The sequence below is a fragment of the Podarcis liolepis genome (genome assembly GCF_965112155.1).
Source record: "Podarcis liolepis genome assembly, chromosome: 15".
Classification (NCBI taxonomy): domain Eukaryota; kingdom Metazoa; phylum Chordata; class Lepidosauria; order Squamata; family Lacertidae; genus Podarcis; species Podarcis liolepis.
Genome location: NC_139566.1, coordinates 8,726,422 through 8,744,373, shown reverse-complemented (window position 1 = coordinate 8,744,373; position 17,952 = coordinate 8,726,422). Strand labels below are relative to the sequence as shown.

Here is a 17,952-nt window from a genome sequence, read left to right as displayed (position 1 = left end):
AAAACTTGTGTTTTGTGAAATGAAGTAAACAAGCTTTAAGAAGCCACGGCCCGGGGTCCTCCTGGAAGATTAATTATTGGAGAAGGGAGACCCCCTGGCTGCGGAAAAGCTAACGTCCGATGCGAGAGAGAGAGTACGGCCCAAAGGTGATGGAGAGGACCAGAGAAGTGGGACCATTATGTTTGTTTGGGGGGTGTGGTGGAGAGACGCAGGAGAGACTCCCCAAATCTTCTCCATCACTGTTCAATGCTTGGTGGTTACAAACGGAAAGGCAACTTGTGGTTTTGAAATTCCAGGGGGCTCCTCAGCCGATTCAAAGAATTAACTAGGTGTCAACAAGATCGGGGTTTAAAAGGCAAGAGGGTGCGGAGACAGCTTTAACTGGCATCACAAGGCACCCAAAGTAACTGGGAGGAGGATACCAAATGTTGAACTCCCTCCCATCAACACGGGGGAATTTAATGTGTAAATGGAAGGGGAAAGTTGGAATTGGCAGAACATTCTCCTCACTTTCAATTGGCCTGCAAAATTTCACTTAATTCTAAATTTCCCCTTTTTTGATGCTGCTGATTTTTTTTTAAGGAGGAAAAACTGAAAATACCGTATGTTGTACCGTACAGCATCATTTTAAAAACTCACCTTATTGAAGGTTTTTTTAAAATTTAAAAAAACTCCATTCTGAATTTGAAAATGATTTTTTCCCCTGATTTTTTAAATTTCAAGTTACATCATCATGTGAACTTCTCCCCTTGTTTTTGTGATTTAAAACAAACAAGACCAATGAACTGCCAGGAGAGATTTCTCCTATTCCTACCCAAGAGTAACTCGTTTGTATCGCACCTTCTGCACTGGCCCCAATTTTACAGCTCGGTTCAAAGAGAGGTAGCCACCGAAGGTTTCAAAACCTCAAGGATGCAGGGTTGATGTCTGGAAATCTTTCTTGTCTTGTGTTGAAAATTAAAAAAAAAACCAATGTGCAAAACAACCCTTGGTTCTACTGTTTTATTTTTGTGGGAGGGGGAAGAAGGAATGGAAGTTTCCACCCATTAGCAGAGATTGACATTGGGCAATGAATCTGAACCGACACACAGAATGAAATTTAAAAAGTATGAGTCTGGCTTTCTCTTAGTATTGTTTTTTGACGGGACATGCAATGGATATTCTGAGTAGATTCCATCTGCACTATACATTTAAGGCACCACAGCACTATAAACAGTCATGGCTTCCCCCAAAGAAATCCTGGGAGCTGTAGTTTGTTAGGGTGCTGAGAGTTGTTACAGGAGACACCCTATTTTCCTAGCACAGCTACAATTCCCACTGTTCCCTTGGATGGATTGTTAAACCACTCTGGGAATTGTGGCTCTGTAAGAGAAATGTCCTCCTAACACCTCTCAGAGCCACTAGCAAACTACATTTCCCAGGATTCTTTTGGGGAAAGCTGTGGCTGTTTCAAGCGGTATGATACTGCTTTAAATGTATAAAACACATAGCACAGGACTGCAGCCTAAGTTTATTTTAATCATCTATTTCCTGCCATTCCCCCTAAGGTCTCTGGGCAGGTTACAGCCTAAAACACAGTATTAAAACCACTTCCAACCATGAAGTTGGGTCCTAAAAACATACACTTCAAGTGTTAAAACATCCCTGTGGTTTGCTCCCAGACAAATGTTTTGAGAGCGTTTAAACATTTCATTTTTAACTCTTATGCACTGTATGCTTGCCAGCCTGGGCTCCAATTGGAAGGAAGGGCGAGATAGGAACTACTACTACTACTACTACTACTACTACTACTACTACTACTATTATTATTATTATTATTATTATTAACCTAATGGCCCATCGGTTACCTTCGTAACTGAATCAGCCCAAGCAAATTCTGGAGGGTTTCCTGAAAAAGCTGGATTCACTGCTCACTCACCTAGTTTGGAATGCAACTTCCAGAGACTAAAAAATGCCTTGAGATGAGAAAAGCTTTTTAAAAATAGTATTTGAAGGGTGATTTTTTTTTTTACACAATACTGAAGTTATGGGGAAGAGGCGTAAATTTAGTGGCTCTCAGCACCTCTTTTGAAGGTCCCAATTTCCCTGTCCGGTTAAAAAGTTCTCCAGCTGCAAGGCTGGGAAGGGACTTTGGTTCCAGGACCTTGGGAGAGAATATGGATTAAGTCAGGGGGATGGGGGAGCCTTTTCAGCCCCAAGATGGGTGGGGTGCATGCCAGTGGTGGGCGGGGCCAAAGCCAACCATGGGCGGAGTCAAAGCTGGGCGCACACCGAATTTGCATGCACACACCCTACACTCACAATCCATCCACAAACAACTGGTGGAGGCGAGTTTGTAAGAGAGGTCCTGCAGGCCGGAGATTCTTAACTCGCCTTTTCTCTAAACCAGAAAGTCCCAAATGCTAGAAGGGCAGTGTTAGCTGTTCCTCACTACTAGGGGGAGTAGCCCAAGGAGTTGGGCGAGTGGCCGAGTCATCCTTGAAGATTTCGCCCCCGGCCCAAGGTTGCTGATCGGTGACCCATATGCAAACACAAGTAGTCATTTAAAAAATTCTATGGTGCTGCCTCCAAAGACCTCTCCCCGGATCTCCCCGACAGCAAATCCAAAATGCGCCAGTCACATCAAAATGTATAAACCATTCCTTTCTTTATTAAACATAGCTTGCAAGTGATAAATATTACAAAGTTTTTTTTTAATCCTTTCTCCAAAAATTAGCTTATTATTATTATTTTTAATCAGGTCACTGCATAATCAATTGGCAATATTTAAACAGCTTTTTTTTTTCTTCCTTCTCCTTTTAAACCGGATTTTCAAAAACACAATGCGGAAAATTAAAATTAAAAGCCCTCTTAAAATTGTGCAAAAGGCCCGATTTCCACCAAGGTTCCCCCCCCTTCACCCCGACAATTTGCAGCTGCAATTCTCTCTGATCCCTCCTAAACTCAGCTATCTCTCGCTGCCCCGGGTTTCAAATTGGTGTGTGTGTGCTAAGCCTCGTGAATTTTTTGTCTTTTTAACACACGCACACCCTGCTCCTGCAACGGAACGACTCGTGGTGCCGTGAGCCCCTCGTGCTGTGGGGACAGGGAATCGGTGGCCCCCCCTGGCTGTTGCCGGACTTCCAGCTCCCATCAGCTTCAGCCCGTGCGCCAAACGGCCAGGGATGGTGGGAGCTGCATTGCAGCAACATCTGGAAGGCCACAGGTTCCCAACATCTGGAGGGCTGCAGCTTCCCACCTGAGCTAGAGGAATTGAAGCCTGAAGAGGAAGAATGGCAAAATGGGATGTTTTTTGGGGGGGTGGGGAAGAGAGGAAGAAGGGCCTCTCTAGCAAGTTTGGCCCTTGATCTGATAGCCGGCAGCCCCAGCAAGGGGACAACCATTGCTCTTGACCCGAAGAGATAGGGGGGGTGTGAAGCTGAACCCTGCCTCTGTAACATATGGCTGTAGGACGGTTGCAACTGACCTCCCCGGATTTGCTGTGATCCTTGCAGGAGATATCATGTTGTGCTGGGGGGGGGGACCCCAACGAGATACAGGATCCACAATGGGAGTGTGGGGGGAAAGAGAAGGTGGAGGTTGAGTAGGGGAAAAATTATGACTGTATTAAGAGGTGGTGGCTGGTTCCCAAGAACTAGAGTAAGGTTGACTCATGGTCAACAGCCTGGTGCGAGGAATGGTGAGCATGGCTGCAGGTCGAGAGGGTACAGAAAAAGAGTTGGCCAAGGAAGAAGTGCTCAGGTGAGGGAGGGCACCAGGAGTCTACACCCCACAAGTGGAAATCCTTTGGCCCTCCCGATGTTGCAGAACTACAACTTCCATCAGCCCCAGCAAGCATGGTCAATGGCTAGGGGTGGGAGCTGTCGCTTAGCAACATCAGGAGAGACGAAGGATTCTCACACGTTCCTTCCCCACACAGCCAACCACCCCTATGGCGGCAAAGGGACCACCTGACGTTCATCCTGTTGACTCTCCCACCCTCTTCGCGGGAGAAGCCTCTGCATACTTTGCTCAACTGGGGGTGCGGGTTTCTGAATTCAGGCCAGGAGACAGAAGAGGGGCGAATTGGGACCATGCCATCGGCTGAATGGTTGAGGGAGAGAGGTCTAGGACCAGAGATGTGAAGATGCAGGGTTGTGCTCACCTAAGGTATACTCAAGAGCAAGCCCACAGAAATGAAAAGCGGCCTAAGTTGGTCACGTCCATTGCTTTCAATGGGTCTACTCTGAGTAGGAATAGCACTGCATGTGACCTGCACACCAGGAGGGCTACACTCCAGGAAGTATGGGAAGGTGAGAAAGGGTTTTTTTGGCTACCATCAAGTCCAGTCAATGTTATCCAGCATGCTGCAGATCAAATGTGGGATGGATCATTAAGTCAGCTCTGGGGGCTCGTCATGTGACACCAAAATTTAAAAACGTGATACTGTTCCTCAGGTTACACACACACACACACACACACACACACACACACGATCCTTCAAATCAATGGTGAACACATTCTGGTTTCACAACAGCTTTGCTCAGATTTTCCTCAAAGCCTCTGCACCTGGGGGTTTGAATATAGATTTCCAAGAGAGGTGATATTGGGGTGCATGACAGAAGGTCACAAAGAACGCAAATGTAATGGCAGGCTGCAAAAATCACAGCCCTTAAATACTGGAGTCCTCTTGAGTTTAGTAATGTCATAAAAGACTAGAAGTTTGGCTTTATAAAAAGAATCAAGAAGTGAGTACACCGACCAAGAAGTCAGAAAGCTACTCCCAAACGCCCGACTTGGTCCAAAGGGAAATGAAATAGCATTGGGAAAAGGAGCCAAACTTTCCCCAGAGTGTTAGGAATCAGACGCCCTGGAATCTTAAGGGCAAATAAACAAAAGGCATTAGGAAGGGCCGAACAAGATGCGAAAGCAGCACACTTTGGTCCATTTCTGGAACTGTTGTTCTCCAAAGTAGATAAGAGACAAGGCCCATTTCTTGAAGAGCCCTCCATAAGAGGGTCAGACAGCTCGTAAGGATGGCCCTCAATTAAATTGGTGGGGTTGACAGTTAAGGAGAGACTCTACTCAGAACGTACTGGCATGCAAAGACTTCAGGCTCCCAATTAAGATGGGACAAGACCTTTAAGCGGCTCTCTTCACACTCAACGGATCTCAAAGATACTGGAGTGCTTGCCTTTCGTAGAGAATCTATTACACCTTTCCACCCCCAGGAAGCTGAAGCTGACGGAGGTTTCGTACAAGAGACATTAAGCCCGATATTCCCCACTGCGCTGATGGGCTTTGAACTTGTTTGGCATTGGCCGGTTGACGTGGAACGAGTCACATTCTCCCTTCCTGTATGTACATGCATGCACACTCACACTTATGGATGAAAAGCTTAGTGAAGCAGAGCACAATCTCTGCCCGCCTGGACAGTGGAAACCTTCGCAGGTGTGCTGGAACCATGAGGGATAGATGCACGGTCCACATAATTAAAAAAAACAACCCAAGATTTTCAGGAACTCAAATCCTGGATGCACTTTCTTGGGACGCAGGGGAAAGAATATCAAACAGTCCCTAGAATGTCACTGATATTTCAGAGTGGGGTTTTTTGGGGGGCGGGGATGATAGCAAACGGATCACTGAGAGGCGGAAGGAATGAAAGGTGATGAAGCTGAGAGGTATCAGCAAATGGTTGAAAGGGGAGATGCAGGGAGAAGTACTGCCTCCCCCTGGAAATTGGGGTCGGTGAGAGCTGAGTGTCTGGACGCCGGATGAGGAACAGTCGAGAGAAGTGTATGCTGTCTCAAGCCTAAAGCATTCGTTACAAACAGTGCAAATACATTGATAGTTTAATACTAGTATTTGTTTTGATTCCCCCGTTTGTGAAAACTTGGGGTTGGGGGGGGGGGTTTACAGGGATGGGGAGGGAGCCCCTGGGCCTGTGGCCTCTACCAAGGCTCAAAGTCCGTGTGCATGCTGGTAGTTCGTGGGACTCCTTGCTTCTGACACAAGGGAAAGAAAAGGCACCTTTTTGGGGAAATGATGGCTACCACCAAGTCCGTTTCAGCTTTTTTTTGGGGGGGGTGCGGGTGGGTAACGTGTGGGGCGGGTGACATGAGCTGCATAGCGCCCCGCCCCAGCCTCCTCCCTCCCCCCCCCGATCTCCAGGAAACTGCCTTTTGCACATTTTAAACGCCGTACACAAAGAAGGTCACACTACAAAAAGGACGTTAAACAACTTTCACAATATTCATGGCTAAGCTGTCTTCTCTTTTTGTCGTTTTTGTTTTCTCTACACAAATGTACAATTTACCCACCCCGGTTTGTTTGTTTCTTGTTGTCGGCTTTTCCGTACCCCCGCCCCCAAACTTCTTTTTTTTTCAGTTTTCGTTTTTTTATTTTTAAATGTGTCAAGAAATAGCTTATATACAACGAAGAAAAGTCTTTAGTTATAACGTTTCGGCAGCAAGTATTGTTAAGCTAAGAAGAGCTCGTCGGGGTGGGGGTGGGGGAAGAGAAAGGGAGCGAAAAAAATGGGGGGAAGGAGAGGAAACCGAGGTTGTGGGGCGGGGGGAGTGAAACAGAGGCCCAGGGAGGCGAGTTACGCTCTCCTCCCACCCCCCACCCCCCCGATGGAAGAAAAGCAGGAGAAAAATAAAAACAGCATCAACCACAAAGCACATATGACTAATCTGGAAAAGAGAGAGAGGGGGAAAAACCCATAAAATGGAAAAGGAAACCCTTAATTCTGTACCATGAAAAAGGATGGTTTTCTACATTACACCCCCCGCCCCCTCAGAAAAACAAAGAGAGAAATGGGTTTGTGTGTGTATATGTGAGAGAAAGACATTTGTCGGCTTTAGGAAAGCAGGAAGATGGGAATCAATTTTAAAGTAAGGGATTTATGGGGCGGTTGGAAAGGAGGGAGGTTGTGTGTCCACCGCAGGCAAATATTGCATCCTGGGAAGGGACGTTGTTGTAAAGAGGGGGATTGAGGGGGTGGGGAGCCAAGCCCCCCCCCAACCTGCTCCAAATTGGCTGAGTAGGTCCAGCCACCGGGCAGAAGTGCCAAAGGGCCATGATCCTGCTCTATGCTAAAAGAGGCGCGCTCCCAGGGGAAGCGAAAGTGGAGTTACCTGCCTGAGTGCGCAAGGTAAGGCAAGTCTCCCCACTCTCCCCTATAGAAATGCCCCCCCTCCATTCTTCCCCTCTCTGTGCTAAAGAGAAAGTGAGAAAAAAGAGGTGAAGAAGAAATCCTTCCTGGATCAGTGCCTTTCCCTCATCCCAAAACACCTCCTTCCAAAAAAAGAAAAATGTTTGCCAACCTGGAAAGTTTGAGCCAGGAGCAAATTTATTCTGCAAGGAGGCTAGCTGCTAATGCCACCGGGAAGACCCTCTTCTGTGGTCCTCGGGCTGGTCTGCTGAGCAGACTTCCAGGCTCCTTTTGGAGAGGGACATTTTGCAGGCAGGGCAAAAGGTGGTCCCAACAGAAAGAGTGTGGAAGAGAACAAGTTCTGGCTGGATGATCTACAACAGCAAACTTTGGGTCGTTGCTAGTTTTTAGAACAGCCCTGGTGGGTGGGAGATGACTTAGGTTCATTCATTCATTTCAAGGAGACTCATCGGAGCAGAACTTTGCTGGGGGTCACCCTTTGGGGTAGGAAAAGACTGGCAGGAGCCAGAGAATGAGAGAAGCACTGATTCAATAGGCAGGAGTCTTCCAGGGGGTGGGGTGGGGGGAGTCCTCTGCCCTACTGCCAAAGCCATATATGCCACCCCAGTGTGGTGATGGCGGTGGGGAGGGGGGGTGGCTATTCCTTGCCCTCCCACCCCAAAAACTCCAAAGTAGTGGCTGGTTTGCTACCATTCAATGCTTGCCAACAAAGCCTCTGCCTGGGCCCTGAAAGGCAGAGGCAATAATTATTGCACATTTCTTACATCACCGTATTATTTTTTTTAATAGAAAACAACAACACAAGACCAAAAGGATACCCGCCCCCTCCCCAATAACACTAGGTGGCTGGAACTGGTTCACACCTGGCAACGCCCGATTCTAAAGGGGGAAGGGGTGCGGGGAGGACAATGGCACTTGTTTTGGGGTGAGGGAAGATCGTAGATCCAATTTAAGCAAATTGGGGAGGGTGGGCGAGGGGTTGGGGTCCTCAAGGAGGCAAGGAAGGGTGTAGCACGTGGAGGAGATATCTTAAGACGCAGCCAAACCTTTTTTTTTTTTGTTTCCAAAGGAAACCTTCCTTCTGGCATCGCGACAGTCGGAAGGATCCTGGAGCGAAAAGAAAAAGCTTTCCAGGGAAACGGAAACTATTGGTTTGCGTGTCTAGCGTGTGTGTACATATGCATGTATATATTGATAGTTAACCTTGTGGCCCTCAAAGATGCGGCCAGACACCATCTCCCACCAGCCCCAAGGAGCTTGGACCATAACCCAGGGATGATGGGACAATTGGCCTGGCAACATCAGAGCGGGGGAACCCCAGAGTTAGCTATCCCGATCTACACACACCTGCAATGCTAAGCTGCTGCTAGCTTCTGAAAAGTATCTTGCGGCCCCTCCCAACGCATGGGCGGTTCCCCCCACCTCTGTTTCTTTGTTAAGTGCTCAGTGATTGGGGGGGGGGAGAAGAGAGGAAGCACAGGCGTGGGGAGGGGATACCACAGACCTGGTGGGGAGTGCCGGCTGGGATGCCTTTGTGCGCGAGTTCAGGGAGCTTTGGGGACCTTGATTCAGTGCTTCCGAAAGGGGGACGTGAGTGAAAAAAGACCGGCGGGGAGGGGGAACCCCGAGAGGGAGAGAGGGACGCTCCCTTTCCCTCCCCATCACTTCAGACTGGAGACACGACTGGAGGAGCAGAGCAGAAAAAGCAGAAAATTTAAACAAAGCAGAGCAGGGTGGAGTACAGCTCAAAGAGCTCCCACAGCCGCCTGGGGTGTGACTGAGCAATTCGCTCTCCGCTCGCGAGGGTCCGATGTCAGGGAAACGCCTCTGGGGCTGATCTCGAGGGCTCGGGTGGCAGTGGCGGACCTTGAAACATTTGGTGCTCTCTCTCTCTCGCTGAAGCTCCCCCGGCAACTGAAGGGTGGGCAGAGAAGGCCGGTTACACGTCCTGGTATCCTCCGCCGACACAACACTGCAAGATGTTCCTGGCCTGTCAACGGCAGCCTTCGCGGCATGAGCGGCACAGGAGAGACGAGCGAAGAGATGGCTCCGCGGAGAAACATTTTGGGGAACCGATGTGATGCTTGGAGCTCCTTTGGTCTGGGAAAGGGGTGGTGTAACAGAGACCGGACAGGGTGGCAGGCTTGGGGGAAGCCGACAGGTCAGAGGGATGAAGAGAGCCAAAGAGCGTTTGAAAGCACCCAGCAGAGTTCGTCTTCGGAGGCCCGTCTCCAAGGGCGTAGGCGGTGTCTGTTCCCTGGCACGGACGTTTCAGAGACGCGTGCCCTGCTCTGCCAACGGCCAGCTCATGCCCCTCTAGCACACTCCTTTGGAAACAAAGAAACCCACCCAAACCAGGGATGACTCTCTGAGACGCCGTCGGCTTCCAGGGCTGTGCCTTCTAGATGGTCGGCCACACCCATGGGGGTGGCCTACACCTCCCCACCTTGGGGTGCCCCTGGAACAACTCTGCCGAAAGCCCCGAGTCAGCCCCGATCAGCTTTCGGGAGGAGGAGCCTTTCAAAGTCTCAAGAAAGATTTCCTTTTTTAAAAAAAGAAACAAAAAAGAAAAGGTGCGCTCTCTCTCTCTCTCTCAGCCGTCCGTTTTAAGCCAAAGGGAAATAAAAATAAGAACACAACAAGTTTAAAAATTCTACGCGTTATCATTACAAATTAAAAAATAAAATAAAAGGGAGCGTAAAACAAAGCATTAACATAGTGTATAGTGCAGGATCCAAGCAGACGCGTTCTGACCTCGAGAACGGAGCGAAGGAGGGAGGGACGGGGGCGCCTGGCCTCTCCCCGCAAACAAAATCCGGAGATGAGAAGAGAAGCGGGAGGGAGAGTTGGTTCCGGAAGAGGGCAGGTCACTGAAGTGTTTTTTTTTTTAATGTTCTTGTCTTTTTTTCTCATTTTTTGTGGTTTTTTTGTCGTCTTCTTTTTTGTCTTTTTTCGTTTTTTGTCTTTTCCTCCACATATGGTAGGCACCAGTACAGGCACTGCATGCGACGGATGAGGGGGGGGGGGCAGGTGGGTGGGGAAAGGGTGGGGAGGGGGGCGCAGCTGGCGTTATTTCTGCCCGCTGATGGACTGCGATATAGAGCGTGGCGGGATCATATCTAAAAGGTACTCCCGCTGCCGGTCCGCCAGGCTCGACGCTTTGTGGCCCCCGATCCCGGCGTTCAGGTAGGCGATGTTGACACCTGGGAAGAGGAAGAGGTAGGAATGTTTCTGCTATGAGGCACAGGCAGCCGATTCCTCTCCTGGGAATGTGTCTCATGGGTGGGTGGGGAACCTCAGGGCCAGGGGCCAAATGCGGCCCCTCCCAATCTCATTGCCAGCCCCGATTTCCACCCTTCTTTTGCCTGGCTGAAACGTGCCCCCTTTGCATTTCCTGTCTTTTTAAAAAAAGAATTTTTTTTTTAAATTTCCGATATATAACAATTATAGAAAAGAGCAAAAAGATACAAGAACCCCAACTCGACTCCCACTCCCCACTCCAGGATAGATCCATCTAGTTAAGTTTGCTAAAGTCCAATCTGTGATTGCAGTAGCTGCCATTCTTCAGGGGTATTGGGAAAGTATTCTATAAAAGGATGCGATATTTCAACAAAATCGTCCACGTCATTTGCATTATTCACTGTGTGTAAGAGAGAGAGACTGATTCCCCACTTGCCCCGAGGCACAGGGATTTATGTCTCTATGTGTCTTGCAATACACTGGTTTTCCCTTCCAACACTATCTGGCCCTCACTATGATGGATGCCCCCTGGCCACCCAAAAACTCCCCCCCCCCAAATCTGGGCAACTCTCTTCCAGGGGCTGAATGATCCCTTCCTGTGGGACCTCTGCTGGGATCGGCTGGCAGAGGGCAGGATATATATTGAGTCAGGATCCTCTGCGCATCTCTGCCCCCACCCCCCAAATTCTGGAAGACTCTACCTGGCATGCCGAGAAGGCCTCCCGCCACAGAAAGCTGCGGGGCCTGCGCAAAGTTGGACAGCATGGAGCGGGCCGAGGTGGGGATCCCACGCTGCAGGGTGCTCTGGGGTTGCGGTGCCTGGAGAGAGAAGGGGGGGGGGCAGAGGAAAGAGAACATCAGGAAAATGAGTGGGGCATAAACAAATAAAAGTATCGGGTCCAAACTCCACTCAGTGTTTAGCGCTTCACAGTGCTGATTTGGAGATTCATTTTCTGCCGACAAGAATTACTCAGCACACGACCAGACGTGTTTTGAGTGGACAGGAATAAGACGACTGTGTAGTAATTTTGTGTGGAGGGTTAAGATCAATGTTTGCATAAGACACGCAGGGTTTTCAAAGCTCTGCTGCATTTAGTTTTTCAATAATACTATTGCTACTCAATTTAGCAAATACATCCAATAAAGGAGGCGTGATTGCTGGAACTGGTGGGGAAGAAGGAAGGGCACCAAAAGTAAGTGGAGCCAATGGCAGGCAGAGCCAAACCACCCCTGGACCGGTTGTGAAGGCAGGCAGGCAGGTGGGGGCTGGCTGAAGCTGGTGGGATAGCACCCCATTCACTTTAATGGACCACCCTCCAGTGTTCGTTCTCTCTCTCTCTCTCTCTCTCTCTCTCTCTCTCTCTCTCTCTCTCACACACACACACACACACACAATGCATTATCAATTACCTGCCTTTCGCCCTACCTAAGGCCACAGGGTGGGTTAACAACAATTAAAGATTAAAACAAGTTCCAAACAACTGACAATCACAAAAATATGGTAGGAATAATGATGATTATATCATCATTATAAAAACAAACATACACTGAATTCGAAATAATAATAACAAAATTGTCCAGTAGCACCTTAGTATTTTTTATTTTGACTGCATCAGACCAACGCAGCTACCTATCTGAATCTAGATACACTGGATTGTATTACTAGGCGGTGCATTATTAAACTTAATCTATTTTCGGATAGGTTTTTCCAATATTCCAAAACATGGAACCATCGCAGCAGAGAGAGGTGGTATTAAAAAAACTCTGCTGCTTCATACATATCATAAATCACGCATCTCACGATCTCTCAAACCTTCCTTCGCTTCATTTTACCTAGTCCTGTCCGTTTAACTAGCGTTACAGCAGGACCAGCCTGCCGTCCTCCGTTCCTTCTCTGAAGGTTGTTTGTAGGGGGTCTGTCAGTGAGCGGCCAGCAAAGTTTCAGAAGCATACCACAAAACTTCTGTGGCTGCTGAATGTTCGGATTGAATGCTCTTCCACCCCACATCACACGAGAACAACCTTTTGCTTTTGGAGGGGAGGGGAATGGGCTGCCCTGGAGACAAGATCAGAAGGCTCTTTTGAGGGGAGGGGGTAGCCGAACAGCTGGCGGCTGTGGGATGCGAAAGGGGCCACTTTGCCAGAAGGGGCTGGGCAAGGAAGGGCTTCTCACCTGGCGGAGTGTGTGATGTCGCATGATGCTTTCCTGTTTGCTAACGCTGGACACGCTGGCGGGAGTGGCGGTGGGGGACAACGCTGCCTGCTGCTGCAACCGCTGCTCTATCTCCTGCCGGAGGGAAAAAGAAGAGGCTGGTCATGAGTTGGGCCATGTGGCTGTCATCTGGCGGCACACAGGCCGCCCACCCACCCCACAAACAACCTGCATTCGGATGACCCTGCCTGCAGTCCAATATCCACGGCCCGGCTTGTATGCCAGTCACTGAAACTGGCTAGTTTGGTGAGCGCATGAGACGGGCCTTCCTGCTGGTGGGGCTCTCTTCCAGCTAACACTTGCTCAGTTCCGGCATTCGAGAAGGCCTGAAAAACTTAGCTTTCCACTGCTGGTTTTCCTTGGGAGTGAATCTTGCCGATCTAACCCCCGTGCATTCATTTCAGGGGACTGCTGTCTCCCCAAACTACAATTCCCAGTACCCCAAGGTGTCAGGGTCGAGAAGAGGAAGGGGAAGCTACAATGACTGTTTCAAAGTTGGTTTCCAAAACACTTTACAGTGGTGCCTCGCAAGGCGAAATTAATTCGTTCCGCGAGTTTTGTCGTCTTGCGATTTTTTTCGTCTTGCGAAGCACGGTGTCGGAAAAGTTTTGGAAAGCTTCAAAAATCACCAAAGTCTTCAAAAACCTCAAAAAAGGCTACCACACCGTGTGCTATGAGTTGCTCCTCGAAGTCAAGTCGCAACTGTATTAACGGTGTTAAGAAACAGGAAACAAACTTGCAAGACGTTTCCGTCTTGCGAAGCAAGCCCATAGGGAAAATCGTCTTGCGAAGCAGCTCAAAAAACAAAAAACCCTTTCGTCTTGCGAGTTTTCCGTCTTGCGAGGCATTCGTCTTGCGAGGTACCACTGTATTCGTGCTGAATAAATGTGCAAGGGGAAAACACCTGTGAAGAATTCAACAGGGACCTTGTAAAGTTGCCTTATAAAGAGTCAACGGATGACTGGATCCACCTAGCACAGTGCTGCTGACACTGACTAGCTCTCCATGGTTTCAGACAAGGATCTTTGCCCAGCCCTACCCGGGGATGCTGAGGATTGAACCCAGATCTTTCCACATGCAAAGCAGACGCTCTACCACTGAGCTACAGCCCTTCAAAATGTTCGTTGAGCAATGAGGAACATGGGAAGCTGCCTAATACTGAGTTCACTGAGCTCAGTGTTGCCGAAACTGAGGGAAAGCAACCCGCCGAGGTTTGTTCAGGAAACCTCCTCTCAGCCCATCGTGGTGGTGCCATTGGGGAATGATCCTGGCACCTTTTAGTTGCAGAGCTCTGACACTGAGCTATGTCTCTTCTTCAGAGGGACAGGAAGCACGCACCTCTTCCAGTTCACCTGGATTGACCGGGCTTCCCTCCCTCCCTCCGACAGGGCAACAGGGACCCACCTGCTCTTGCTGCAGAGCTTTGACAAAGGCGTTCTTCAGCCGGTTGGTGTGCTCAGCCTTAAGCGCCTTCTTCTGGTTGGAGGTCATGCACTGCTCACACAGGATCTTGCCGTTCTTCTCCTGCTTCCAGTGCGGGGTGAAGTCTGTGCGGCACTGGGCGCAAACAAAGGGCTCCACTCGCAAGAGGGAAGCGCAACCTTTGCCTGGGAAAGAGGGGTAGAAGAAGACGCATCACACAAAGGAAGGGGGAACCTTTCTCTCAGGAACCGTTCCAGGCCAAGGGGGTGCGGAGAAGACCTCCAGGGTTCAGAATTTCAAGGACTTTTAGCACAAGCTAAATATTCATTTATAATAAGAATAAATAATAAATTTTATTTATACCCCGCCCTCCCCAACCAAGGCCGGACTCAGGGCGGCTAACAACCAATAATAAAAACAATAATTAAAATGCAGCCTCATTTATGCAAAGAAAAAGAGGGGAGGGGGACAAACGCGAGTGAGTGTGGCCCAGTTTGCCTCTATTGTCAGGCTACCCTGGAGCAGAATAATAATGTGTTTGGATTTTAAAAATCTTAACAGCGTACCAATAACTAAAACAGTTTTATCTGTGACAGGACAGCTCCATCAGGCAAACAGCAATAGGCTAGTTCCCCGTGTCCCCTGAATCAGGAGGCATGGGAAACGGGATTTCCAGCTCACTTCCCTCTGACACCCTCTTTCAACCCAGTTGCACTGCCTATGCTGCAGCCCTTGCCCCCGACACTGGCCTTTACCTTGGCTGTCAATGACGCTCTGCACCACCTCCTCCAGCCCCACCATGTAGATGAACTCGCTGTTGGCTGCGCTGGGCAGGAAGTGGAGCAAAGGGGCGGGCGGTTTGGGGGGCGGGATCTCCAGGAGGGTCTTTTCCAGTTGCTTGCGCAAGGCGAGCTTGGCAGCCGCCTGGGAGTTGGCGGCGTCGTTGAGCGCGCTGGGGCTGGGCAGGGGTGACGACACCCGGTTCACCGTGCCCGGCTGGATGTGGGAGGCAAGGTTCATGTAGATGGCGGACGACGTGGTGCGCTGGCAGGGGACGGCCGAGCTGGACTGCTGCAGAGGAAAGGCGCAGGAGAGTAGAGGGGGCAAGAAAGAAAATGTTAAACGTGTGCGGCCCACCAAGGCTTTTCTCTCTGACCTTTGGGACTCTCTCCAGGCCACACCCCCTTCACTACAGGCCACGCCCCCTCACCAGCAGCCCTGCTTCACACCCTCCTTGAGTGTTTTTGCCTGTCTGGAACGTGGCCTTCAACTGATCACACAAACTTAATAAATAAATAGCTAAAATAAAAATAAATAAATAGGTAAACGACCCCTGGATGGTTAAGTCCAGTCAAAGGAGACTATGGGGTTGTGGCACTCATTTCGCTTTCAGGCCAAGGGAGCCGGCATTTGTCCACAGACAGCTTTCCGGGTCATGTGGCTAGCATGACTAAACCGCTTCCGGCGCAACAAAACACCGTGACGGAAAATAGAGAGCATGGAAATACTGTTTGCCTTCCTACCGCAGTGGCACCTATTTATCTACTTGTACTGGTGTGCTTTCGAACTGCTAGGTTGGCAAGAGCTGGGACAGAGCAACGGGAGCTCACGCCGTTGTGGGGATTCGAACCACCAATCTTCTGATCAGCAAGCCCAAGAGGCTCAGTGGTTTAGACCATAGGGCCACCCGTTTCCCTTAATAAATAAATAAAACTTAGCTTACTGTACAAAGGTGATCTATGCACCCATTGCTCGACCCACTTTTGTCTCTGGCCCCTCCCGCCACCGAGGTTACCCATGTGGAAATGCTATTCTTGGGCTCCACAAAGTCCCACCCCCAGCTTCAAACTGCCGTGTGGGCAAGGTGGCCGTGTAAGAAGATCAGACCCACTGGCCCTCCCACCCTTTCCGGGCTGCTTTACTCACTGGCTGGTAGCTGATGGCGGGGCTCATGCTCGGAGTGGTGGTGCGGATGAGGCCCGGTTTCGGAGGGACACGTTGCCCTTGGAGCTGGGCGGGGTTTGGTGCGATGACGCGCTGCGACATAAGCATGTGGGGGAGGGTCGTGTTGGTGGCGGACCGGATGACGCTGTGACCCTGCTCCAAAGAGGAGAAAAGTGTGTGTTTTAGAGAGATGGAGAGCATGGAACAAAGGCGAGGTTTGCAACTTCTTCTGCGGTGCTGCATCTACAAAGCACATCCCCATGTCATTCCCAGTAGGGCGTACCTGGGACCTGGGGCTCAAAGCAGGTTAGGGAAGGCTGATCTATACCCCACTGGCAGCCTGAACTTGGGACCTCTTGTCTGCAAAGCACGTGCATCCATCCGAACTACAGCTACTATTCTAGCCCTCACTGGATAACTGGCTGATTTAAATCGGAAGCTGCCTTATCCTGAATCCAGGCAGCTCAGTGTTGTTGACACTGACGGACAGTAGCTCTTTCTCAGCTTTACTTGGGAGATTCAGGTATACAGCAGCTCCCCCTCCCCCTTTCCTCATAGGACAGGTGCCCTAACCCCCTTATCGCCATGCCAGGCCAGGGCCGTGAGCCAAAAGTCCATTAAAAACCTTTCCCGAAAATGAAAACTGTGCTACTGATTTCCAGTCCTTTGAACTGTGGCATTTTCTACAGGGACAGCCAGAGGCATGGGAGCGCAGGTAGGTCTTCATAAACTGACTTTTGAAGAAAAATAACTTCCCAGGAAAGCCGCCTCTGTGCTGCTCCTGAGCGACTTGGCACGGTTTCCATTCCAGTGAAAAGGGTCATGGCCCCTTCTTCCAACTTGGTGGAGTTTGCACAGAAAAATAAAGGTTAGCACAGCACTGATGGACTTCTGGGAACTGCGACAATGATGCCGGAGGGAGAGGGGGGGGATTTCTTGGAAGCTGCTGGACAGACCTATGAAGTAGGGGTGGGCAATTGGATCTGGCTGGCAGGCCAGGTCCTTTATATCCCCCTATGCCCCAGTGCATCAAGTTTGACAAGTGGGTGGAGCCACCCACCTGTCAATCAACGGACTCCCCCAGCATGGTTAGAAATCAAACTGAGCAGGTTCAAAGTTCTCGCAAGATGATACTTTCATTTTAATTCCAATTTGCATCTTACGTTTTTCATCATTTGTAGCCTATAGTATTTTAGATGTATGTATGCTTTTATCCCTTGCATTATATTGTATTTTAAGCAAGCATATGTTTCACTGCTCATGCTTTTATTTCCGGCATGCTCTTAGTGGGTCTGCGAATGCATAATAAAGGATTTGATCTGGTTTGAACAGCACAGGCAAAAGGCTTCCTGGGAACTGCTTTACGAGGGGAGCAGTCGATCCGGAAAGGGAGGTAAAGGTATAAGGCCTTTACCTCCCTTATGCCAGATGCTCTAGGGCAGGTGGGCATGTCTAGGCCCAATCAGACTCATGGGATGGAGGTTTGTTGCCCCTGCGCTAAACAGAAAAATCCGCTTTGCTGCTCTATGGCAAGGTAGATGAGAAAAGAGGCAGGAACAAATGAGGCCCCGCCTCCACTTACAGCCAGGTCCACATCCCAGGCATGTACAGTATAGGTATGGCACAGAAAACATTCAACAGGGCCTGAAATAAGCACATGGCCTCGAGGTTCCATGTCCTGCAGCTCAACCGAGAGAGATATGAACCAAAGGGACCTGTGTGGTTCTGTATCAAGCCACTAAGATACTCAGACGTAAGAAGAGCTTGCTGGATCAGGCCAATGGCATTCTTTTCCCCTGGAGAGAAATTGGTAAGCAGGACTTGAGCACAAGACAGCTCTTCTCTCCTGTGGCTTGCAGCAGTGGCTATTCAGAAGCATTACTCCCTCTAACTGTGACTCTGCCCAGTCCTCTTTTTAAATTAAAACTGACTGGAATAAAAAGTTCTTTGGCTGCACAACACAAGTGTGATCGGGGCA

General features: G+C 49.5%; 1 protein-coding gene across 11 annotated transcripts in view; it reads right to left on the bottom strand.

The window, feature by feature from the left end:
- Positions 1-3,298: 3,298 nt before the first annotated feature.
- The window catches only part of GATAD2B (GATA zinc finger domain containing 2B), a 65,742-nt gene continuing 51,088 nt past the window's right edge, over positions 3,299-17,952 (bottom strand). For 7 of the 11 annotated variants that reach the window (XM_083477164.1, XM_083477172.1, XM_083477169.1 and 4 more), the window contains 6 exons: positions 15,957-16,127; positions 14,786-15,101; positions 14,013-14,215; positions 12,570-12,683; positions 11,098-11,215; positions 3,299-10,359 (listed from right to left, as the gene is read on the bottom strand). In XM_083477164.1, the coding sequence (XP_083333290.1) occupies positions 10,226-10,359; positions 11,098-11,215; positions 12,570-12,683; positions 14,013-14,215; positions 14,786-15,101; positions 15,957-16,127 (1,056 nt within the window). In that variant the 3' untranslated portion in view covers positions 3,299-10,225. The remainder of the gene's footprint in view (positions 10,360-11,097; positions 11,216-12,569; positions 12,684-14,012; positions 14,216-14,785; positions 15,102-15,956; positions 16,128-17,952) is intronic. The other 4 variants (XM_083477170.1, XM_083477173.1, XM_083477174.1 and 1 more) reach the window with 1 other exon arrangement.